Raw genomic sequence first — 25,683 nt, forward strand, 5'->3', positions numbered from 1 at the left:
GTTACAGTCAACTGATGGTATCAAGTGAAAGAAAAAAATACATTAACAAAGTATTTACTTTTACATAATACAAAGATATCTGGGTAGATATAGGTTTTCCACCCCAACTCTAACCTTTCTAACTCCAATCCAAACAAAGGATTGGTTTATAAGATTATGTAGATCATATCATGAAAGAAGATAAAGGATATATCCAAGGGAAAAATAATGAAAGTAGAATAAAATTAGAAAAGTAATAAAACCATTACCATTTTGTCATATATTTACCAATAAATGCCCTGATACTCAAAGCAGGTGTGGAAACATTCATTTTACAAGGGTCACAGTACCTGCAAGATTAAATGGCAGGTGCTAAACATACAGCTTTGCTAATGTTGAGACCTGAGAGGGGTTCCCCCCATGGCACCTCATTCAGAAGACACTCTGCCAAGGTCCATGACATCCAGACAGTCAAAACCGTGCAAGTATAAACACCTGTTTCTTATCACTGCCTTCCACAGGCTCAATATCAAAGAGAAGATCAATGGAAGGAAGCCAGACAGAGACCTAAATATTGAGGCCAAGTTTGCAGCTCTCAGACAATCCAACTCACATCTGGAGAGTATCATCAAAGACAAAAGCAGCAGTAAAAGTGGAAGCATTAAAAAAAGCCAGAAGGGAGATGAAATAGTCAGATTTGAACAAAATGCAGAGTAAGCATTGTACATCAACCAAAGAACCTCGCCATAGAAGGATGTGCTTCTCTGGACTTCCTGAACCTCCTAGGTTGAGATGTCTATGCACTCCTTAACTTTTGCAGCTTCTAGTGTGTTTTTTTTCCCAAAAGCTTTTTCCTTGGTGCATTACATGTGCAACATGTACCACACAATCTAGGGCTTGATTAGATTCTGACTTGTATTATTCTCTGATTGTTTTATGCTTATGTTGTTTATCTCCTCAACTAGATCATAAATTAGATAGGGCCTCCCACTTCCAAACTTCCTTTAGCACAGGGAAGATTTTAAGAGGAGGCTGTCTTTGTACCTCCTCTTGAAGGAGAAATGAGAATTGGCTCAGTGAACAGAGATGAGTATTTGAGAGAACACAAAGCACAAGGACACTGGAAAGCGTGGCATATGGGGAAGAGTACGTGGAGTCCAGTGCTGCTGGTGTAAGGAATGGGGTGACAGGAGACAAGGCTGCCTAGGAGATGGGGTCTAGACCATATAGATCATGAAAATCTCTACTGTGGGTCATCTTCAAAGGTTTAGATTACATTGTAAACGTGTAAGAAGTCTGGAGAGAACTTAAAGTGAAAAATGGCACGATCAGGTAACAAAGATCACATTACAAATCATACTGTTAGGATTATAGAAAATGCTGTGGAGTGTGCGTCTGTGTGTGTGTGTGTGTGTGTGTGTGCTAGAGGGGGTGGGAATAAAGTCATTGTGGCTTAGTGCAAAGAGCATAGTAGCTTCAAAATTAACCAGCTGTGTTATCCCAGACAAGCTGTTTAATCTTCAATAGTCTTATTTTCTCATCCAGAGAATAGTCCCTGCCACATATTGTTTGAGGATGAAATGAGATAATGCATTTAGCATGGTCAACATGTGCCTGGAATAGAGGTGCTCAAAAATGTCTGTAGGTATTGTGGTTACTGGAGGCAGAGGGACCGTTCCTTTTCTATTCACTTGGTATTTGTTGGTTACTGTCTTGGTTTTTCCAACCAAGTCCAGATGAGACTCAAGGAAGGGAGTCAAGGGCTTGGAACAGAAGCAACAGAAGCAGGAGATCCACCGCGTTCTTCACAATCAGCTTTGGGACTGGAGCAGAGTTTGGACACTGGGAATTTGTCGTGGCACCAGTCCCATCCCCAGTGACATGCAGCCCCTGTGTGGAAGAACAGAAGGACGGTGGCACCCCTCCTCGGTTTTATATTGTCCAGAAATAGATGAGGCAGATAGAAGAATCACAGAGCAAGGAGCTGAGGGTGCTTACAAGGGAGTGTTTGACACGATGTGTCTCCTAGGCCAGCAAAGGAAGGAAGCGAGACCCAGGGAGCTAAATAACTAGAGGAGAGAGAGTTGTGGGAGAACGGGAGAACTCAGGAGGAAACTATCCTGAGACCCATCAGATGAACCCGAGTGGGGAGAAGGGAAGGAGGAAACAGGAGAGAGCAGAGGTGAGGGCGGGAATAATAAGAACCCTTAATTCTTTTTACAGTGCCCAGGGCACTGCATGTGAACAATAGTTATTCAGTAAATTGGTGTTGAATTAAATTCATATGCATCAATGCAATTTGACTCCACGCCCAGCACATTCAAAGAATACAGGCTGCTTCTTACAGGCTCACACCCGCATCTGTCAAAACTGAGTGATTGCCATCCAGGGACAGGGAATGTCATCATGTTCTCTTCTCCCACAGCAACGGTGTTTCAGAGAGTTGACTGGAGCAGGATTTCTTTGTTTCAAGTTTGAGATGGGGTGTAGAATTCTCAAGGGGGAAGGAACAACCTGTTCCGAAATGAACAAATAATGATAACAAATCAAAAAGGAGTCTAATTGCTGGATAGGTGAAGAGTAAGAATAAGGCCTTTTACAAATTATGCGAACAAGGAAGCAGCAGGAGTGGTGTTGGAGAAATTGCCAAGCTCATTCCCATCAACTATAGCTATTGTAGGGGTGGGGCGGCTGGGGGGGGGTGGTGCTGGCGAAGCACCTGCAGTAAAACACTCCAGATGGAAGGCATTGACAATGGTTAGCTGCAGAGGCGGCCCATCTCACCCTGGGGGTACTGCCCACCTCTCTCTCCGGCAGGCAAGCATTGATAATTCAGGATAGCACTGAAAGAATGAGTGTGAAATCGGAAGGTGTGTGGGGTTTGTGGGGGCCAATATGCTCTTAAAGTGGTAAAAGCCATTTCAGATGCCTTGGCCAGTTCTGATAGAGCTGCTTCTGAGACTCCATTTGGGCCTCCTGTGACATAGAGGCCTCTGATGGTGCCTCTCTTGCGCTTGCAGTCACCCCAGCTAGGCAGGAGGGTCTCTTTCCTTGCATAGGTGTGCTACTGTCGGCCTGCCAAGGTCCTGCCACAGACGGCTGGGTCCTGGCCATTCTCGATTTGGAAGGTCGCTGGGCAGCTTCTCTGTTTCTTTCCCTGGGGCTACATGGATCTGCTTCTCTCTGCATGTTTGCTCCTCTTCTCACCGCCCCCCCACCATGCTTCCTCTGCAGGGCCCCTGTTTCTGCTGCCCTAGAGTTTCTTTCTTTTTTTTTAAGATTTTATGTTAAAAATTTTATGTTATTTTATGTTAGTTATTTTATGTTATGTTTTATGTTTTATTCATGAGAGACACAGAGAGAGGCAGAGAGAGAGAAGGGGGCAGAGACAGGAGAAGCAGGCTCCATGCAAGGAGCCCGATGTTCGACTCAATCCTGGGACTCTGGGATCACACCCTGAGCTGAAGGCAGTTGCTCAACCACTGAGCCACCCAGGTGCCCCTGCCCCAGAGTTTCAAATAGCACTCGACTTCAGCTTCCAAGGGGGCAAACACTGACCTTTCCTCTACTTGACTTTGCAGATAAGCTCACCAGCATTCAGTGACTCTAGGAACACTTCCATTTAAATTTCCGGGAGCCAGCATCTGATTAACTCAACTAAGCCTCTGCATAGATGCCCCTGAGTTGGGTCTTCAAACCCAGTGCAATCAGGTCAGAGGAGGTAGTAATCGCCTTCAATGTCCCCGGCCAGGACACCGGCAGCAGAGGCTGTGGGCAGGGGAAAATATTTCCCCAAAGCAGGTGTCAGCTGACAGCTACCACAGACAGGACCACTACAGGTACTTCTGGCGCCTCAGCACTCAGTAGATTTGTACAACAAACTTAGGAAGAAAAGCACCAGCATATAAAAGAAGGACATTTACGAGAAAAATTTAAAAAATCTTTGATTCAGGTAAAAAATATATAGTCTGGCTCTGAAGCAAGTTGTCTAGAATGTGCCAGAACATGTTCACAGGACTATTTAGCTAGTTATGAGGGATGTAGACAAAAATAACTCCATTTTCATCAGAGGCTATTTCCACTGCTTCTTTTCAAGTTATATTGTGCAGTTTTGATTGTCACTGGGGTTGCATTTTTTCCCTTTCTCTGTCATGGCTGTCTTTATATCCCATTAAATAGTTTTATTCTATCATCACTCCTGTTTCTCCTATATTCATCAGTGGCTTTCATACCTTTCCCAACATTTTTTTGAATAGACACTGATGGTCTTTGCTCTCTTCTGCAAAAATTCCGCAGACATGTGTTTTACTCCAGTAGGATAGGGTGTCCTGCTGCCACAGGGCCTCCCCAAGAGCTATTGGCCATGGCAGATCAAGTCCTTTATCTGTGCTTGCTTTAGTTCCTTCCCAGGGGAATCCATCTGTAAGCATAGCTGAGGTAATCAGACCCTATCCTAGAAATCCCAATGGGAACAACTCCATGGGGAGGATATCTCCAAGGTCACGGAGAGTCAGAACAGCCACCTTCCAAAATCAACAGTCCAAAATAATGCTGTGAGATTTTCATAATGTACTGCCTCAATTATTTCCACAATAAAAATCCCCTCCTAAGTTCTATGAGATTTTACTCAACCAGCGATAAATGTATACCCATATTAATGAGGACTTAGTAACTATTTCTTGAGAAATGTCACCCTCCACCTTTTTATGCTCAAAAGTCAAAGTGAAACCACTTTCTAAAAGCTTTGTATGAAGACAAAGGCAGTTGTAATTGTGCTACCTACTGGGGCCAAATTGGAGGAGGTTTGGCTTGTTGGGGTTTTTTTGTTTTGTATTGTTTTGTGTACAATATCATATCTTTTGAAAGGGAAAATGCTCAAAAGGCATTTATTTGTAGAAGCAGGCTGACTAAAGGAGGTATTCACAAACAAAATCCAACTGCAGATGATTAGGATGGCAATTAATGTTAATGGAAAACCAGAATATATTCTGTGTACGTAATACGGCTTAGCATTGTACTCTGAGTAAGATAATGGGTGTGTTTCAGCCTGTGCTTATTCAACGGCGCTCTAATGGTATTTATATGACTTCAAGTATAGAACATATGAAAATCTTCAAGCAGGGAAGTCTGAAAAATTGAAAGAATGGCATTCAGCTATCTTTTGTAGCTACAGATCCAGAAGGTCAGAAAATGTCTGAAAAATGGGTCTTCATGTTGGGCAATGTTAACTCATGCCTTCACCTCTGCTGGGTTTTCTGATTACTTTTACCCCCAAGTGGCACAGCTTTGTTTTTTGGTAGTATATCAGTGAGAACAATTCCTCTATTTTTAAATTTTTTTTTTATTTTAAAATCATAAGCCCATTGAGCATTCATAAAGGTCTTCTTTCTTGATCCCCATAGAGTTGAGATTTATTACTAATAGAGTAAAAAAAAATGCTGATTAAAAAAACCTGCGTCCATATTGCATAGTATTTTGTTCTGTGCAGAAAGAGTGCCCTGTGTGTTTAGACTGTAGTAGAAACACACGTTGCAAGCAAAGAGAAGTTCAAAGAGAAGCCATACCCCAGCGGGCCACATTCTCACTCTCTTCAGAGATACTCTTTCCTCCTTTTCAGGGTCCTCCTGAACTGCCCAAGCAAGAAATAATTGCTTCTTTTAGATTCTCTTGCCTCTCTCCACCCCTAGATCTCATTTCTAGCTACAGCCAGGGAAATCTTTAGTTCATGGATGGCCTTGTCACTCTCTGGTTTAAATCACCCTCGTGGAGTACCACCGCTTGCAAAGCCAAGTCCTGGGTACATAGCTTACGAAAGCTCCTCAGGATTTGGCCTTGAATGCCCATCTCAAGAATAGCTTCAGATGCAAGTGTCAGAAGACAGAATAATAGTGACGCAGGCAAAGGTAAAGGTCTGTTTTCTCTGGCATAAGCAAGATGCAGAGCTGGGCTGAAATGGCACTCCCTTGTGGCCACATCCTTTGTCCTGTGCTGCTCCAACAGTAACTTATACCTCGTGGCATGTCAACATTCCAGCCAGGGATGGGGCAAAGAAGGGTGTGCCCTTCCCTTTAGATACATTTTCCAGAAACTGCACATGCCATTTCTAGTCTTATTGCATTAGCCAGAATTAGTCACTGGGAAACATTGTCATTATACGACATTATTATTCTGAGACTACTTTTTAAAATTTTTTCATTTTATTTATTTATTTATTTATTTATTTATTTATTTATTTATTCATGAGAGACACAGAGAGAGAGAGGCAAAGGGAGAAGCAGAATCCCTGATTGGAGCCCGGTGCAGAACTCGATCTCAGGACCCCAGGATCACGACCTGACCTAAGCCAAAGGCACTCAACCACTGAATTGTCCAGGCATCCTCTGAGACTACTTTCTACTCTTCCATAAGGGAATCCTTTCTCTCTCTGTCAGTTGATTGTTATAACCTAGTATGGGCAGGTTGCACAGAGGAAAGACAAAAAGGCCACTTGACCCTGAAAAAGATTTGTGGAGATTTCTTCATCCCAGTGTCTCCCCAAACCAGAACACAGTGCCCCCTGTTCACCTGGACAGGGTCTCCCACATTGTTCTTTCTAAAGCAAGTCATGATGACCTGGCTTATAGTCTTCATTGAATGAGAGAGTAGAAGCCCTTCACTTGGTTCTTCCATCTGCATCTAAAGAAAAAATCAAGAACAGCAGCTCTAAATAAAGACATGCACAGAAATCAAAATGAAATACGGACTTGCCAGCTTTGCAAGACTATTTTCCCTTGTCAGCATCTTCTAATATGTGGTTTGTTTGTTTTTCCCTCAGGTCTAATAAATTACCTTCCTTGAGAATTTCCTTTACAGTGCTGGGTTGTTCTTGCTTTAGTCATCATTGGTACAGCAGTGTTTTTGCTCCAGGTGTGGGAACTCTGTAAAAACCAGGCACATCTCAGGCACCTGGGTGGCTCACTCAATTAAGCCTCCAAATCTTGGTCTTGGCTCAGGTTGTGATCTTGTGGTTGTGGAGTTGAGCCCCACATTGGGCTCCACACTCAGTGTGGAATCTGCTTAAGATTCTCTCTCCCTCTTCCTCTGCCTCTCCTTCTCTCCCTCTCTCTCTCTCTCTCTCTCTCTCTCTCTCTCTCTCCCTCTCTCTTCTCTCTCTCTCTCTCTCAAAATTAATTAATCTGTCAAAAAAATGTTTTGGAAAACAAACAAACAAACAAACAGATGCATCTCACACTCAGAGCTCATCTCATGGTGGTGAACATAGTCAAGAAATTTTCCAAGCCAAAAATCAGGATATATGGTCTGACAGTAAAATCGAACTGAGGACAACAAAACAATTTTGAAGTCATAGAGATGATCATTGTAGTCATAGAAACCCTATGAAGGCATGTTGACCCACACTTCCCACCCTTGCTCAAAAAGGAAGGCATGAAAGGCAATTTCCCTTTTTATTTTGAGAAATCTTTTATGGCCACTTAAAGTCTAATTCAGGAGCTAGCAGCTTCCTTTTCCAAGAAAACAGAAGATAATCAGAATTATTACTCCTCTTTTTTCATGACTAGGTCATATCTCTCTGAGCACATCATAAGCCTTTGTGCCATTAGAGATTTGCTATGTGCATTTGGTTGTCTCTGCATGAGGGATGCTCAGTTAATTCTTCCCAGTTACACTGCAGGATGGAGCAAGTATTGTCCATGGGTGTTACTTACAGACCTTAATAGGAGAGGGGAAGAAAGAAGTGCCAGAAAGGAGTGCATGGAAAGGGAGTTTAAGAGTAAGGGAAAGGAAGAATGAGAGAAGGAAGAGCAGGTGTCCCAGCAATTGTTGAGGGTTATGGGTCATCTTGCCCCCACTCCCCAGAAGGCCAACAAATGTGTTGCTTTACCTTATAAACACAAACTGATCAATTGTCCTTTTGAAATGGAGGAGGGTAGAAGAGAGTGTCAGATTTTCTATAGAAAAATGTAACTGGGCCAAGGTATTAAGTTGTTTATTTGGCCTGGACCAGAAAGAGCATTCAGAAATGTTTATGACTGTTTATTGCCATTTTTTCATGACCATATTTGCCCACATCATAGAGAAAAGAGATTAAGGTCTCAGTATCTTTTCACAAATATTAAGAAGGGGGAAAGTTAACTTATCTTTCCTTGATGCAATCTATTACTCTCTAAGAAAATATAAGGGCTTGACTCTATGCTGAAAATGGCCCACTTACATTTTAGTAAAACTTATGCTGTGTATGTTTAATTTACAAAAATTATCATTGGTTACATCACTTAATTCATATAAACGGCTTTGCCAAAGCTCTTCATTTGCTCTGCTAGTCTTCAGGTAACATTATTTTATATGAAATGCTGTTGTCATATTAAAGATAGCTAAATATTGAATAATGATTCAAACAATTTTGTACATTTGGAATAAATATGTATTATTCATGTTTTCAGCTTTTGCCGGTTTCACATTTTACCTAGCAGAGAGTATCTACCTGAGACCTGGCTACCTCAGAAGGAAATTCTGAAGCATTATTTCATTATTATTTTATATACAGAGATTCTCATATGTGTAATCATGAGGCTTTTTATGTGACTATAACCCTATTGGGTTATTTTTGTGGATATATTTTTTTAACTGTTAAGTCCATATTTAACAGGCAAGAATGTCTTCAACAGGACCTGTTTTATATGGAGAGACTCCCTCATGCAATGGATTTTTCCATCTAAATTTGTATGTGCCACAGTTTTGCCAAAACCATGTATTATTTAACCCTTTTAAATCCCTCCTTGTCACTCCCCAATTGTGGGATCATAACTTTATACAGAGCAGTCCCGAAGTATTTTATGCAAAAGTCTTCTTCACTAGTCTCTCTTCAGTGGACAAGTTTTGATTTACCTGACCCACAGGTATCATGAGTTCTTCTTGCCTTTTTTGTCTCTTCAGGTGTCAGTTTCTTTCTGTCCTTTGGACAGACTGTCTTCTCTCCAGACATCTTGTCTTCAGCAGGGCAGGCAAGCTCTTCAGACTTTAACTTCAAGGCAGGTAGAGAGCTTCAAGAGGTGGGATGTTCTCTCATGAGCCTTGGAGGCTCAGAAGTCAAAGGTTCACAGAGGCAAAAGGAACATCCATCAGCCTGTCTCCTGCACTCTGAAACCACTGATCTCTGGAACACCCATGAGATGATCTGTCCCTTCCTCGTGCATGGCCCTCGTTTCGTCACACAGTCATCTTTCTACTCAATACACCTGATTCGAATTTCAGTCTAGACCACACTAGGAAATTTTGCACTGATGCATGAATTCGTTGAATAAATATTTTAGCCAATTTGCACCATCAGCCAAGTATCTGCTGGACACTGGATGAGTAAAACATAGTCCCTACCCTCAAAGAGCTCATAATTTAGTAAACTAACCAATTTCAAAAGACTCTAGTGATTAAACTCCCCCAATCAGCTTTGCTGAGCCATTAATGCCATTAGTGCAGGAACTGAGAGACTACAAAAAAAAAAAAAAGGAGAATTATAAAATCTGGATGGGAATTTTCAGCTGTCAGGAACTCTCATATACAGTACAGCCCATGGTATAGGTAAGACCTGACCTCTCAAAAGTATGCATTTTTCTTCATTAGCCCACGTGTGTGTGTGTGTTTTATTTTGTTGTGATTGTTGTTAAGTTAAACCATTTATTTCTCCCTCTCTGAATATGAAATGACATTAGTGATATTTTGGACAGTCATGCTGTCTTTTCAGGACAACTCCTATCATGACAATTTTTGTTACAGGGAGCTTTAAAAATAAATCAGGCTGTTAATAGGAACTCAGCTACCAAAGAAACTAGAGTCAAAAGAAAATACTCTGCCCTGTGGAACAGCAGCCTCTGCTACTAAAGCATAGGAAAGATCTGTGCTTAGAACGAGGTGGGATCCCACAGGTAGATCTGTAGGAGTCACTTCTCTTTGAGGCAGATCTGACCCTCAGGCCCAGGTATTTTGTGTCCTCAGGAACATTTCCAGGGCCTTTCCTTTGGCCCTCTTGCCATCGCTTGTGAACGTTTAACCAGAAACCTTTAAACCAGGAAAAGGAGATGCCATGACATTCAAAGTAGCCAGTTCAAGCTGATCCTTCAACTGCTCTGTTAAGAAGAAGCCATTGGGTCACCTGGGTGGCTCAGTCAGTTAAACGACTGACTCTTGGTGTCGACTCAGGTTATGATCTCATGGGTGGTGTGATGGAGTCTCTCATCGAGCTCCATGCTTAGCCCTGTCTCTGCTTGAGATTCTCTCCCTCTCCCTCTGCACCACCCCCACTCTTGCCTACCCGGGCTCTCCCTCTCTCTCTCAAATAAATACATAGAAGAAAGAAGAAGAAGAAGCAGCAGCAGCAGCTCTTGATCCCTCTGACAAAAAAACAGGGCAGATTTTCTCTACAGCTCTGATTTATTTGCCACCATCGCTATTTTCAACTCTAATCACTTGTGGTGTTGGGGGGGGGGGGGGGCGGTTATTTGCGAGCTGTGATGGTCACTACAGAATTCTAACGGGAAAGTCATGTGAGGGAAGGGAGAAAGATCTATCCTCGAGTTATAAGAGGCCAGTCGCTTCTCATTTTTTACCACCCGCATTTATTTTATTTACCCTGATGGAGTGCTTAGCTTGTGTTTACACGGCCAGCCTGGGGCCAGGTGGGGGGGGACAGAAAGGTGGCTAAGGGGTCTAAGCCGACCTGCAAGGAACGGAGGGAAGTAGCCCGGGAATGCCTGAGACAGACAGTTCCATAGGAGCCGGGAGAGTGTGCAGCAGATGCCATGGAAACACCGAGGGGAACTAATTCTCTCGGGAAGGGGGATCCATCCGCAAGGGCTTCCCGGGGAAACTGGGCCTTTGGGGTGCCCGTGCTCGATGATTGACAGACAGGCAAGACGCAAACCTGCGATACAGCCCGTTACCGGAATCCTAGAGGGAGAGGGTCTGCTTTCAGGTGATCTGAAATCAGTTCAGCATGTTCGCAGCCCCCTCCCCGGGTGTGCCAGCCCTCGCCCCCCCCGCCGCTGGGTCCCCGGCTGCGGCGCGCTTTCCCACCCTACCCAGGTCGGAGAGCTGGTCGGACGATGCCCTGAAACCGCCTTGCAGGCTAGCGAGGGCTCCTTCCGCCTCGGGATCCTCCAAAGGGCAACGTCGATGTTCAAGAGAAGTGCTGACCGTCTCCCCCTCTCGTTCCTCCCCGCCCGCAGGTCTCACCCAGCCGCGGGGTGTCATCGCCATGAAAGGGTTATCGGGCAGCCGCAGCCACCACCACGGGGTCACCTGTGACTCGGCCTGTGACTCGCTGCCGCACCACTCGGACCGCAAGCCCTACCTGCTGAGCCCGGTGGAGCACCACCCCGCGGACCACCCCTACTACACGCAGCGCAACTCCTTCCAGGCCGAGTGCGTGGGCCCCTTCAGCGACCCGCTGGCCAGCAGCACCTTCCCGCGCAGGCACTACACGTCGCAGCAGGAGCTGAAGGACGAGTGCGCGCTGGTGCCGCGCACGCTGGCCGCCAAGGCCAACCGCATCCCCGCCAACCTCCTGGACCAGTTTGAGAGGCAGCTGCCGCTCAGCCGGGACGGCTACCACACGCTGCAGTACAAGCGCACGGCCGTGGAGCACCGCAGCGACAGCCCCGGCCGCATCCGCCACCTGGTCCACTCGGTGCAGAAGCTCTTCACCAAGTCGCACTCGCTGGAGGGGCCGGCCAAGGGCAGCGTCAACGGGGGCAAAGCCAGCCCCGACGAGCCGCAGCCCGTGCGCTACGGCAAGCGCAGCAAGAGCAAGGAGCGGCGCCCCGAGCCCAAGGCCCGCCCCAGCACGTCCCCCGGCTGGTGGAGCTCCGACGACAACCTGGACGGCGACGTGTGCATCTACCACGCCCCCTCGGGCGTGATGACCATGGGCAGGTGCCCCGACCGCTCGGCCTCGCAGTACTTCGTGGAGGCCTACAACACCATCAGCGAGCAGGCGGTCAAGGCCTCCCGGAGTAACAGCGACGTCAAGTGCTCCACCTGCGCCAACCTGCCGGTCAACCTGGACGCGCCGCTTCTGAAGAAGAGCGCCTGGTCCTCCACGCTGACCGTGAGCCGGGCCAGGGAGGTTTACCAGAAAGCCTCGGTTAACATGGACCAGGCCATGGTGAAGTCCGAATCGTGTCAACAAGAACGCTCCTGCCAGTACCTTCAGGTACCATTTATGTCGAGGGATGGATGCTTAGAAATTGTCACCTGCCAGTTGTGTGGTGTGTTCTGGGTCCCGGTCTGGGCTCTGCACATTGTTTAGCATTTGTCTGGCCAACTGCTCCTATCAGGAAGCAAACTTGCGACCAACTCCATCCAGTTATCTTGAGATACTAGATATAAAAAGTGCTTTGAAAAGCACGCCTACATAAAGGCAAGGAGTTATTAATGTTTAGTGTTCCTCTTTTGTCTGAGGGAACATGGGATAGGGAGGAGAGGAAAGGGGAGTCCACACAGAATTTTAAAATAAATCCACCTTTTTTTTACAAAAGCCAACAATGATCTTTTGAATTTTGGAAGGAGTTTAATTAGATCTATCCAGAGGGGTTGTTTATTATTATTATTATTATTATTATTATTATTATTATTGTAAAATTCTGCCTTAAGCTATTTGTTTGGGAAACTTGATCTATATCGTCACCATTGCAATTGTTGTCACCACCTCCAACACTAACCACACTCCCACCGGAACTCGCCAACCCCCACCCAAGAGCGCAGAGAATGGGAATAAGGCCCTGGGTTCTCAGGAGGTGGAGATCGAGCCAGTTTGGGGACCTGACAAGCACAGCTGCAGAGACCTGGGACAACAGAGAAGAGGAGGAAAAGCGGAGGGAAGCATCCACACAATAAAATGCAATTAGTGTCAGCCTGTAAATCCCACACGGGTACAGACCCCAAGGCAAGCCGCTCCTCCTCTCTCAGTCTCTTCATGTCTTTCCCTAATACCCTTCCATTCACTGAACCTAGATTCCCCTGGATAAAAATGTCAGGAGCAGAGTCTTTTTCTCCCCCACCACCCACCCCTGGGGCCAATTCCTCTATCTAGTAATTTTCATTTTCCCCAAGATACAACCCTCCCAAAGAAGGACCTTCATATTTTTCCTTTTCACGGTGTCTTTTTTTTTTTTTTTCTCCCTTCTCTCCTGGTACAACTATCTTTAAAAAACAAACAAAAAAAAAAAAAACAAGTTTTTACTGGACTATAAAGGCATGGCATGATTGTTTTGCACTCTTACCTTAAGAAGAAATGCAAGAAAAAAGGTCTTCTGCTGAGAAATTCAACTTTTTGCTCTCAGAATTCCTCTTGACAAGACTGGCTCCCTTGACAATGCCTCTACCAAACCTTGAGAATATGTCACTGGGCAAGGACAGTGTCCGAGTCCGTCCCAGTGTTCAGAGGGTGCCACCAATATGAGGATAGTTTTCACAAACAGCACACAATTCCATAATCAACACCACTCAAAGTGGTATTGCCTCATTTAGTATAAGGTTGCTAGATGAGTTAAGCCACAGAAACTATTAATGGAATTTGAGAGCTAAAGAGTACATCTATTCCAACCTCCTCATTTAGCATATAAAAAAACTAGCCTCAAAGAAAGGTAAAGGCTTAGTGGGTTATACTGTTAGTATTAAAGGTAGGATAGAATCCAGGTCACTTAATATATAGAAATAACCATTGCTGGGGTTACAACTAAAGGCTTTAGAAATTCTTTAAGCGTATCAATCTTACCTACCACCATTAAGTATTTTGATTAGAACATCTGTTCCAAAGAAAGAATGGATAATGAGATAGGAGCCCTAGAACAGGATAGTTTATCTATGAAAGTTCTGTAATGAGAGGCAAAAAACAACAAATAAAAAAAAAAACAAAACTGGACTTTAATAAGCAGCGATGACATTAGGTAAGAAATATCAGATTAAATAAGAAAACTCTACATGGATCAGGACCAGCCTCTGTTAGTTACATAATAAAAACAAAACAACAACAACAAAAAATGCCCTTTTAATGCTTGCGTGATTGCCTATGTTCTTCCTACCTCAAATTCATTTTTCTTTCTTTTTTGTGCCTTTTAGAAGTAAAAGGTTCAAGTAGTAAAGAAAAGTGGAAGGATAAGGAAGGAAAGAAGGAAACTGATATTGATTGAAAATCTATGTATCAGATACTGTAGCAAATGTTTTCACGCTTGTTCTTCCACTTAATTTTCAAGATAATCCTGAGAGTTTGATAGAATAATCCTCTGATTTTCCAAGGGAGGAAACTGAGATTAGAAATATCAAGTGATTTTAAAGCCATATGGCCAATAAATTGAAAAACTGAGAATTAGACTTATATCTATTTGAAGCAAAATGGCTCTTTTCAATACATCCCAGCACAGCCCTGGAATCAAGGGCATGGAAATAGTGAACAGAAGGGGGAAAAAAATCTGTAAACAGATTTTTGCTCTTATTAAAAGCTTTTCAGTAAAATGAGAAGGAAAGCCTGAAGATTTAAGTATGAGATTTAGTATCGTAGCATTATTAGATCTCATATTCTAAAGATTTGGGGAGTCTATTTTCAAGTTATTTACCTTCTTTTAAGCCAGTTTTTTAATAAAATATTTGGGGCTTACAGAGAGACATAAAGAAAAATAATAAAACAAACACCTATACACAACCCAACTGGAGAAATAAAACATTAATTATAGTGGATCACATATGTACCTTTCCCAATCTATTTTCTTCCCTCCCTCCCCAGAGTAACAGCTAATCCAACTTTGTTACCCAAAGGACCTTTGTTTTTAATACTGAAGTTATTGAAAGATTGAAAAAAATTAATATTTTCTATCCTACATTGGACAATAATTAACAATGAACCAAGCCAGTTAAACCCTTTAAATATAAACTGAGCTCAAAGGCACACCTTCTTTAATAAATATTGACATTTATTGAGCTCCTATTCTATGCAAGGCTTTCAAACTGGAAAAGAAAATTCTATATTTCGGTGTGAGCAGATAGTGTGTCTAGCAGATAAACTAAATGTACAACAGTATGTTCCTCCCACTCTGTGTGCAGAGGTGAGAGGATTCCTTGGAAGAAGGGGAAGAAGGAGTTGGACATTTACGAGGGGAGGGAGGAGAACAACAACAAAGAAAAAAACCCTGAAACTGGACATTCTCTCCAGCTCCCTCCTTGCTTTAGAAGAAGGAGGGACTCCACTGTCCTGCCAAAGCTTCTCTCTGGAAAACAGGTGTAACCAGCCCCCACCAGCTCCCATGGAATGATTTTATTTATAAGCTCATTCTGAGAAGCACATTTGGGGAAATAAAGAAAATTGTTTTTCCAGTTATATTATCTTAATACCAATTAATAGTGAAACTGGATTTACAAATGTGGTTGACTTCAATCTGACAAAGTTTAGTGGACAAAGCATTGACTTTCCAAGGAGAGGGTCCATGTTCCAGTCCCTATTTGCCACTAACAAGTTAGCAGCCACTTATTAGCCAGTTATATGGCTTGGAACCATTGTCTCAGCTCTCGGTCTCCTTCCTCTGATAGAAGATGAGGCACTTGTTCTAGAGGACCTGAGATCTGAGGTCACGTTTTGAAACTCCTTAGTTACATATGAAGAGTACTAATTAGACCAGTTTTCAAGAGTTGCAAGGCCTGGAAACTCTCATTTAATAAATGTCTACCAAAAGTACATGTTTTTGCAATGTTATTTAATTTGCTCTGTAAAAAACTCTGTAAGGTATCTTACAGTTGAAGAAACTGAAATTTAGTAAATTAAATTAAGTAACTTGCCTAAGGACACACAGTTAGTAGGTGGCAACATGGAGGGTCAGAACAGATTCGTCTGCCTCCAAAGCCTGGATTTTTCTACTTACCATTCCAATCCCTACCCCTTCCAAATATAAAACAGAGGGAGGAAGTGGCATGCATCAAATCCCTGGTGTGTGCCAAAAACCACACAGTATCTCATTTAGGACTTGAAATAAGTTTGTAAAGTACTCCTGTTTACTCCAGTTTTACAGATGACTAAACTAAGGCTTGAATGATTAAATCACTTGCCCAGGAATGCCTGGACAGTAAGTAAAAGAGCTAAGACTTGATCCTAGATCCATCTGAGTCTAAAAGGTGCTCCAGAAATGGAAATAATTTTATTATTTTTATTTTATGGCCTGTTTTATTCTGTAGCAAATGCCCATGTTCCTTTGACCTCATATCTGTGCATGCAGTTAAGACTGCATGTGCATGAAATGTGACCCATCTTAGACAACACAAGAACTGATATGTCCGTAAATTCAAGACTGCACAAAGGTTAAATTAATATTCCCTAATAAGAGAATCTAAACACTAGCAGAGTTCTGATTCTCTCTTTGGAGAATTACCACCTGGAATTAATTTAACTTAGGTCATTGCCATGATTATATAGAAAATGAGAAGTCTGTAGGTATTTGGCCCCTGTCTGATGTTTATTTAGAAAAAAAAAATATTGTGGCTTGAAATTATTGCAATATCCAGTTAATACAGTCAATTGTGGTATGTGCTCACTCACAAGCTGTTTGTAGTTAATAATAATAATAAAAAAGAAAGACTCCCTTTTCCCCCCAATATTGTTATTTTTAAATGTCAAGAATCAGATGTCTGCTGTTTAGAATCTTGTACTGCTGCCAGTGACTGTATCAGGGTTTGGAGCAGGGACATGGATTTGAAGACATTAAAACTGTTTAATTCTCAGTTGAGATGTGGTTGGCTTTTATACATTTGGAATAGAGCATTTATGGCACATCTCCGGGTAAGTGCTAATAGTTAAGTAAATAAAATAGGAATAGGCTCAAAGGAGTAAAAGGAGTTTTTGTTGTTGTTTTGTTTTGCTTTAAAAAAAAAAGCAGGATTCTTGGTTCTGTATATGCCTCTTTATGTGAACGTTATGTTTTGAGTGACTAGCATATAAAGGCATTCAGAAGAGCAAGATTTTAGATTTCCAACTGTTAACCTGAAAAAAAAAAAAAAATCCCTTCAATCATGTATTTTGCATTCATCCAGCAGCAGAAACAGGAAAAGGGAAACAAAACGCTCTCCTCGGTAGAAGTAGAGACACAGAGAGAGAGAGAGGGAGAGGGAGAGAGAGAGAGAGAGAGAGCAAGACAGAGACCAGAAAGAAAGCCACTCTCAGAGATGAAATTTTAGGAGAGCGAAATGATCGACCTTTTTAAGGCTGAGTGGGTTTCTTCAGTTTGTGTGCAAGTTTCAAGAAATGGAAGGACTGACCAGGTTTGGGTACAACTCTTTTATTACTTTGTATTTGGTGATAGTGTGTTGTTGGTTTGAGTGAGGTTTTCTTTTGGGGGGAGGGGAAGATAGTTTTTGTTATTTTATGTCTTCTCTTATAATAATAGCTAGAAAGACTGAAAGAGCTAATAAACTACTGTATGTTCAGATGGTAAGAAAACAGGTTGAGGCACTGGATACCTACAAATCAGTGTCTCCACAGAGGCTTCATAAAATCCTCCATTGACACTTTTGATCTAAGGTGCTAGGTGCTATTAGAGGACATTGTGTGGCTAGTGATTGAAATGTGATCGGCTGTTTTCCATGACAAGGATCCTGAGTGCTTCCTGAATGCTTACCGGTCCTTTGCAAAATTAAAATTTCTGGATGGCTGGGGCTTTTTCTTTTTTCCTCCTTTTCCATCCCTCCTTCCTTTCTATCTTCCTTCCATCCTTCATTCCATCCTGGCTTTTTAAAAATTTTTTTGTCTCTTGGTCAAATTAGACTCCACAAAAGATCACTGAAGAATCATTCATAACAAGCATAAGCCCAGGATTTTTTTTCCAGTGCAAGGACAACTATTTTTCAAAATTTTGTTCAAGATTATTTCAGTCTTTGCCTAGTGAGAGTTTTCCTTCCTGGGCTGAGGTTTTCTTTCCTCTTGTTTTAGAACAATTTAAATTCTATTAAAACTACTTTATGTGAAATGTGTGACAGTGCTGAGCAATTCTGCTAGTGACTTTGGTTACTTGGTTACTGCAACGTTTGCTTGCTGGCTTTAAAAAAAAAAAAAACCTCAACCACATTAATTAATAATTTTATTTTTAATTTAAATTGCCTTAATAATCCAGCAAGGAGTGTCAAGATTCTTGAATATATTTCCTTCTTGGATTGCACAATCTTCTCCCTATTTTTCACTGATTGTAGTAAATATGTCCTCTTTGTTGATAGAAAAATGAGGTTACTCCTGCCTGATCCTAACTTTGAATATAAAATTAAGTACACAGCTAGCAGAATCCTGATTATTCTCTCTCTGACTCTAATTCTCACTATTACCTATATCCAAATAATAGTGGAGATGTGGAGGAGACAATTAGCAAAACGTTGTCAGAAAGCAGGGATCCAGAAAGAGTCAATGGCAGCCAAAGCAAGCTCAAAAAAGAAATAGGTAATCCTTCTTGAAAATTGTTAAAGAAAGTTTGTGATTCTTGGTCTGCAATTTCATTATTCAAAGGTACCTGGTTAGCTACAGTCAAGGGTTCCATAACACATGTTTTCTAATCAGAGAGAGTCCAATCTGCTAATGGAAGGTATAGCACTGGTTAGCATAGAATAAGAGAAAAACTAGCCTTGGATCTCTTTATGACCAGTGGCCTTTACTTCCTCTTTCTCTATCTTCCTTAGAAAACAAGTTACTTTGGTTGCAAATTAAAGGCAAAACTCCAGGTAATCATTTGTATTCTGTAGAGAAAGATTCATCCATAATCTCCTGTCCATTTGAGATCATAGGTTTACACAACTTTACATGAACAGTGATTTGTGAATGGTATAACACATTGGTCTTTTGTTTGAGATTTTATATGAGCTACTAAAAAATATATCCAGTATTACCCCTTTGATTTAGCGATTAGATTACATTCTTACCATTTCATTTTAGGTTCAAAGGCAACAACCTCAATTAGTAGGTTATTGTGCTCCCTGTTATGCTACTGAATAATGGAGAAATTCCATCTTTATTCTAAACAGTTGAAATCAGAACCTCCACATGATTCAAACTATAATACCCCTTGGTCAGGTTTTTTTCTGTCATTTGCCAGCTTACTAGAAAAAATAAAATAAAATAGTTCTTTTCAGGTAAAACCAGTGATATCCAGAGTTATGTGACCTCACTGATTTGTATTACTCATTTAAAACTTTGAACTCATAACTTTTCCCACTGAATAAAAATAACATGCATGTGTAACTTCCCATTCAGGGCTCATTTATCTGCTTCTCAGAATCATCTTACTCATCTATCATTAAGTTCTGCCCCTAGTAACTACCATTTGGAACACGTTATGGCACAGGGACATTTTTATTTTACTTAATTTTTGTAAATGCATATTTAAATGTTTTTATAAATTGTTAGACTGAAACCACAGTGGGAGCCGGGGGCTAGTGCTTTAATTTTTTCAAGGAATGATTTATTCTCCTTCAACCCAGTCCTCTCTCTAGCTAAAAGATAAAAATATAAAGAATGAATTAATTGCTGTTATACAATTAACAAAGGTAAAGGAGGGAATGTAGTGTAAGGAGAAGCGTATCATCTCACTCCTGTTGCTTTTGACCAATTTTTTATTTCTGATACTTTTTTTTAACTCTTCTCTTTCTTGGAGAACACTCATACGACCAAGGAAAATCTGATTCTCTGGTCTTTTAAGTATAAGGATATATAAAACTATCTTTTAAAATGGTTGGTTTTTTTATTTGCTCAAGTTAAGCAATATACCCTACTGTGTTTCCATTTCTTTTTTTTTTTTATGTGTTTCCATTTCTAAGATTAAGAGACTTCTAATTACATTTGCAAAATGAGTTTTCTAAACATGTAGATCTTTTCTTCCATGTACATTAAGTCATTACTCTCTATCAATTGACGTTTCTACTCACTATTCTCACAGAATTAGGAAATTTCCTACAAATTCAGTCTTGTGATATCACAGAACTGTTATGAAGCAGAATTACGTAGAGTCCAGAGTTACCAGATGTAGTATGCATGTGCATAGGTCCATATGTACATGTTATATCTGCATAGACATCCCTGCCCCCATAATTCAAAATCTGCATTTATATATATGCTTTCTTTGATCTCTGATTCATGACATAGGATCCATTGTATTTATGTATGTATGTATGTATGTATGTATGTATTTATTTATGTTTTTTTTTTATATTTATGATAGACAGAGAGAGAGAGAGAGAGAGAGGCAGAGACACAGGCAGAGGGATAAGCAGGCTCCATGCCGGGACCCCGAAGTGGGACTCGATCCCGGGAACTCCAGGATCGCGCCCTGGGCCAAAGGCAGGCACTAAACCGCTGAGCCACCCAGGGATCCCCAGGATCCATTTTAAACACACAATTTCACAATGTCCATGGAAGAAGAATGACTATAAAGTGGGGAATCAGATTTTTCAAAGATCTCACTAGAAAACTCATTACTTTGCCATTACAGGGATTTTATGGACCTTTATCTCAGACCAATAGTGTAAACCAGTTAGGGGTGGCCTACTTCCCTGGTGTGAGGATAAGCCCCTTTCATACAAAGAGACATCCAATAACAATAAAAGGAAATGATTTCTGCTCCACTTGGGTTTTTTTTTCTTCCACTGTTTAATATAGACTTGCAGAATTGTCTAACTCCTCCCTGATTTTACTCTCCAGGTTCTTAAAACCTTAAGGTGTGTAAAAAATCAACCAGATTTGTTTTTTGTTGTTGTTGTTTTTGTTTTTCAGAAAAATGATAATTTTAGCATTTTAGAACCTCCTCATTGGAAGGCCATCTGGCATACCTTCTCATGTACAAATTTCTCTTGGCAAGGTGGACATAGCATCTTCCTGCCTACCTATTTCTCATCTAATAATAACCTTATGGAAGAATTCTTTATGATTATTTTGTCCAACCCCCTCTTTCTAAAAATGACAAAAATAAACCCTAGGGAGACAGCTTGACTGATACAAGCTCAGTCATCCTGTCGGTAGCAGGCTGCAACCAGCATACTTACTGTCCAGCGACAGCCCTGTTCTTCTTCCCATTATGTCTCACACATCTGTGCAAACCTTTAAGGCTCCTTTTCAAAGACTAGATTACTTGTCCTTACTACATCCTTTTAAGGTAGTAGAGTCAAGGCACAAGGAGGCAAAGGGAGGAAAGAACTGATTTCAAACTTAGATTTGTTTGTTTGTTTTTAATTTATTTATTTATGAGAGACACAGAGAGGCAGAGGCAGAGACACAGGCAGAAGGAAAGCAGGCTCCATGCAGGGAGCCTGACTTGGGACTCGATCCCAGGACCCCAGGGTCAGGCCCTGGGCCGAAGGCAGGCACTAAACTGCTGAGCCACCCAGATATCCCCTCGAAGTTAGATATGAAGCATGTTTGTGGCTTAAAAGATTCATAAGAGATGAAAACAGTTGTTAACTAAATCATTACCTGTGATTTGTAATTCTGTGGTTACTAATGCCAGGGTAGTGCATTTTTAATTCCTAAAAAATAGAAATACATATATTTTTCCTGTTATCCTTGTCAGTCCCTTCTGCATCTCAGTGGTCTCATTATGAGTAAGCTATGTACCAAAGGAGGACAAATGGAGCAGAAATGGCCCACGTTTGGATATGTTATCTTTAACCCTGGGACTGGATTCTGAAGATGATGTACTTCTCTCTGGCATCCTACACTATCTTGGTAGTCAGTGTCCTACACCTCTCACCTTACTTTTTTAGGATAAAAATTGCTAATGTACCTGTGACCGTATTATAGAATCATATATAGGGCAACCCCAGTGGCTCAGCGGTTTAGCGCTGCCTTCAGTCCAGGGTGATCCTGGAGACCTAGGATCGAGTCCCAGCTCAGGCTCCCTGCATGGAACCTGCTTCTCCCTCTGCCTGTGTCTCTGCCTCTCTCTCTCTCTCTGTCTCTCTCTCTCTCTCTCTCCCCCCTCAGTCTCTCATGAATAAATAAATAAAATCTTTAAAAAAAAAACGAATCATATATATGTGTAAACACTTGATCTATCATGGAATATTTAGGACAATGGCTCCTTTACTTTGAGTGCACAAGAATCACCTTGAAAATGGCTAAAAATGGAGGATTTCTGACATTAACCCAAGAGATGCTGAATCTGTAGTTTTGGGGTGATTCCAACACAGAGATCAAAGAGCCACACTTAAAGCCAATTCTAGAAAACTATCAGGTTACATTTATCATTTTATTTACTGAAGGGGGCAGTAGAGTCTAACAGATGAAAACATGGGCTTCAGGCGCTCCTCGAGCTTTCCTCTCTCTGCTGACTTCCAACACGATTTTAGTCTCCCTTCCCTTTGTATTTCCATTTCTATACCTGTGAAATGGGTATGACAATATGACTCTTTTGTTTGTTCAGGTCTTAGAAAAAAAATTATTTCTGATTTTGAAAATAAACAAAAAATAATGTGAAATGTTTGGTGTTTACAAATCTTCAGACATCAAAATGCTTCACTGATTCTCCACGTGTCTCCTATACCACACTACTTTCTTATATTTTCCTTGACCTCACTTTAATTCAACCAGGGTTAAGATGAGCTTATCTGTTCCTGGTAAAGGAAAGCCTTCTCCAGTGTTGGATATCAGTTGGTCTTCAGCCCAGTGTAGGTTTAAGGCTTCTTTGCCCATGTTCCAACTAAACACGTGATGAAAAGATCACACAGTGTAGATCTTTTGCTAGCTCAGCATCAGTGGGTCAAGTTTTCCCATGGCTTGTATTTGCCAATGGAACACAATTCTTCTAGCCTCCTGAAGCTTTAGTTTGTTCACAGAACACCTGCTTTTGCTTTCATACCTTAAGTTTGTCGTGACCACCTTATCCCAAGCAGCTTTGGTAAGTCAACAGGACAAATTTAATTAACAGCAGCAGCTATGGAGCCTGTCTACAAGGGGACTCTATCCATTTGCCTCCCTTAATGACTCATCCAGGTTTTTTGAGGAGCATTTCCAGCAGGGCAACTTTGATAGGTGGGAGTTCTTCCACCACTGCTAGCAGACGACAACAGGCCCTTGTCCATCTCTTTTCTTTGCTCATGACTGAAGTCCCATATTAATCGTCTCCATTCTCTGAAGCTAGCTAAGACATAGGCCACCTGCCAGCACAAGTTGTTCTACACGCAGTGGTCTGACTGGTGGCCCCTCCAGCAATAAATAGATACAGAGAGAGGTGTGCTTCTAAAGTCCCCTTAAAAGCCCCAGTTACTTAGAATCTTTGGAGAATTCGTATCTTTTTTTTTTTTTTTTTTTTTTTTGTCTTTTTTTTCTCCTCAACTAGTACAAGTTTAGCTGGCTTTTTGGTAACTTAGGGGGTGTCAGTGAAAGTAACTGTCATTTGTTTGCAAATGAAACCTGAGCTTTCTGAAAATGATTCCCATGTAAAATCTTTCCCCCATAACACTCCTCCAGCCTTCTAGTTGATTTTAGATAGTTTCCTGTTCTCCCACCTCTTGGAAGTATTCCATGGCACGCTGAGCAGACACTTTTCGTCAAAAAAAGACTATAAATAGCTGATTTTCCTGCTTGCTGCCTTCTCTCTAAGGCTTTCACAAAGGAGGTGAAACAAATCCACCAAAAACAAGAACCCTCTGTGAGGGGTGTGTGGTGAAGCTTATAAAAAATCAGATCCATAGGCCGAAAATTGTCGTGTAGGTCGCTTTGCCATATTTGGCTTATGCAATCACTGCACAGAAAAAGAAACATTTTATTTCATGCCAGATGATCTCATGAACTGAACAATCAATCAAAATTGTCTCCTATGAGCTTTCATCCTTCCTTAAAAATACATATTTTGACTTTTCATGCTGTTAAAAAAAAAAATCCCAAAGCCAACTGTTATTTAGTAGATTCCATTGGTATATCTAGATAACCAATTCCTGTAGCTGTTCCATGGTAGGAAATTGGAAACTACATCCTCGTTTCTCCTCCAAACTGACCTTGCTTGTCTTCCCTTGGTCCTCTATGCCCCACCCACCAATAATACCACCTCATCCCAGGTTGGTGGTATGGAACTCCCTGGAAGACTGTACGCATGCTGGGCAAGACCTTAATGATGTCCTTGACTTCTCTTACCCGCAGTGATGCTCAGAAATCAGATATGTGCTTCCCACTTCTACCTCCCCATCCCCCACACCCTACTAAGCACAAGAGAATTGGGCTTAGCTGTGCTTTCTTCTGTTCCTTTCTTCCTTGTCTTTCTTCTTGCCTGAATTTTTAGAGAGCTATTTTATTATATAATTGGGAACAAAAGACTGCCCCCAAATCACACTTACAAGGTGTGAACTGAGGCCTGGAGAAATTAATCGGAATGCTCACGGCTCCTCAGTTGTAGAGAGCAGTGTAGAAGCAAGGCCAGCAGGAAATCTTCCTCCGCAACTCTTACACCTCTGCACTCACGTAGCACGAGGTGTTCATTTAGTTTAGTATTCTGTAGGCTCAAGAAATTCTGCTCCCTGCCCCAGCCCTGCTTTTCCCACTGCAGGCACTGACTGGGTCTAATTTGGTTATGTTTTCCTCTGTTGCTAGAGTTTCTGGAGAGTGCATCTCATTGTGCCTTTCTTCTTTATGAACTCCCAGTGAGCATGCGCAGTCGATATAAGCAGGTGTCAGAAAGAACTTCAATGGCCACTTAGCCCAGTGCTTTTTACACTTTTGAACCATGCAATTCCTTGTTCATATACAGAAAACCTTATGAAACCATTCAAAACAGAAGCAAGAATTGAAGAATTCAAGTCCAGATCCCTTCCCCCTCAATCCACCGCCCCGCTAAAACCCTGATAAAAGTAAAACAAAACAAAACAAAAAACAAACAAAAAAACCCAACAACAAAAGAAAGAAAGAAAGAAAGAAAGAAAGAAAGAAAGAAAGAAAGAAAGAAAGAAAGAAAAACGAGGGAGCTATCCCGAGTTTGGTAAACTTAATTAGCAGCAACAGCTCTCCCTGGCTGTGGTCCTCCTGGTGCCCCATCCATGAAGACAGTAGCCAATCATGGGGCACCCAGAATTCCTGAGTCACACACTAAAATCACTTCTTGGCTTTGACAGACAAATTTTTATATCATCTTCATACCTGCTTCCTTGCCTGTGACCCAGAGTAACTGACATTTTGGAGAACACACAGGGCCCTGGATTCCTTTTCACAGCACCATACTGAGCATCTTCTCATCACCATTACATGCCAGATGCACTCCCATGTGATAACGAATGATGGCCATGAGTAAAAGAAGAAGGCAAAGAAAAGGAGAAAAGGGACCATAATTTATCAAGAAAATTCTATGGACCTATGCTTAATATATATTGTCCTTATTTCTGAAAGTTATTGGAATAGCTGTCCATACCCGCATTGTACACTAAATGGGGTAATTAATTTGCTCAAGATTATACTACTAGTAAGTGATGTAATGGAGATTTAAACCCTGCTCTGATTTCAAAACCTGTTCACCTTCCAGCATATCATGCTGCCTCTACTTTGTGAAATTCTATTTGTTCTCTTCCTGAAGGATTGTTTCTTGATGAGACTCTATTTTAACAACAATTTTAAAAATGAACAACTATGATGAGGGGCATCAGGGTGGCTCAGTTGGTTAAGCATCTGCCTTTGGCTCAGGTCCTGATCCTGGGGTCCTGAGATCAAGCCCAGTGGCA

At 41.7% G+C, this 25,683-nt stretch overlaps 1 protein-coding gene across 27 annotated transcripts in view; it reads left to right on the plus strand.

The window, feature by feature from the left end:
- The window catches only part of DLGAP1 (DLG associated protein 1), an 875,942-nt gene that overhangs the window by 532,585 nt on the left and 317,674 nt on the right, over positions 1-25,683 (plus strand). For 8 of the 27 annotated variants that reach the window (XM_077900117.1, XM_077900118.1, XM_077900125.1 and 5 more), the window contains one exon: positions 11,199-12,184. In XM_077900117.1, the coding sequence (XP_077756243.1) occupies positions 11,228-12,184 (957 nt within the window). In that variant the 5' untranslated portion in view covers positions 11,199-11,227. Of the gene's footprint in view, positions 1-10,794; positions 10,946-11,198; positions 12,185-16,659; positions 16,793-17,078; positions 17,278-25,683 lie in introns of those variants that run through there. The other 19 variants (XM_077900115.1, XM_077900116.1, XM_077900114.1 and 16 more) reach the window with 10 other exon arrangements.

The sequence above is a fragment of the Canis aureus genome, chromosome 6 (genome assembly GCF_053574225.1).
Source record: "Canis aureus isolate CA01 chromosome 6, VMU_Caureus_v.1.0, whole genome shotgun sequence".
Taxonomy (NCBI): domain Eukaryota; kingdom Metazoa; phylum Chordata; class Mammalia; order Carnivora; family Canidae; genus Canis; species Canis aureus.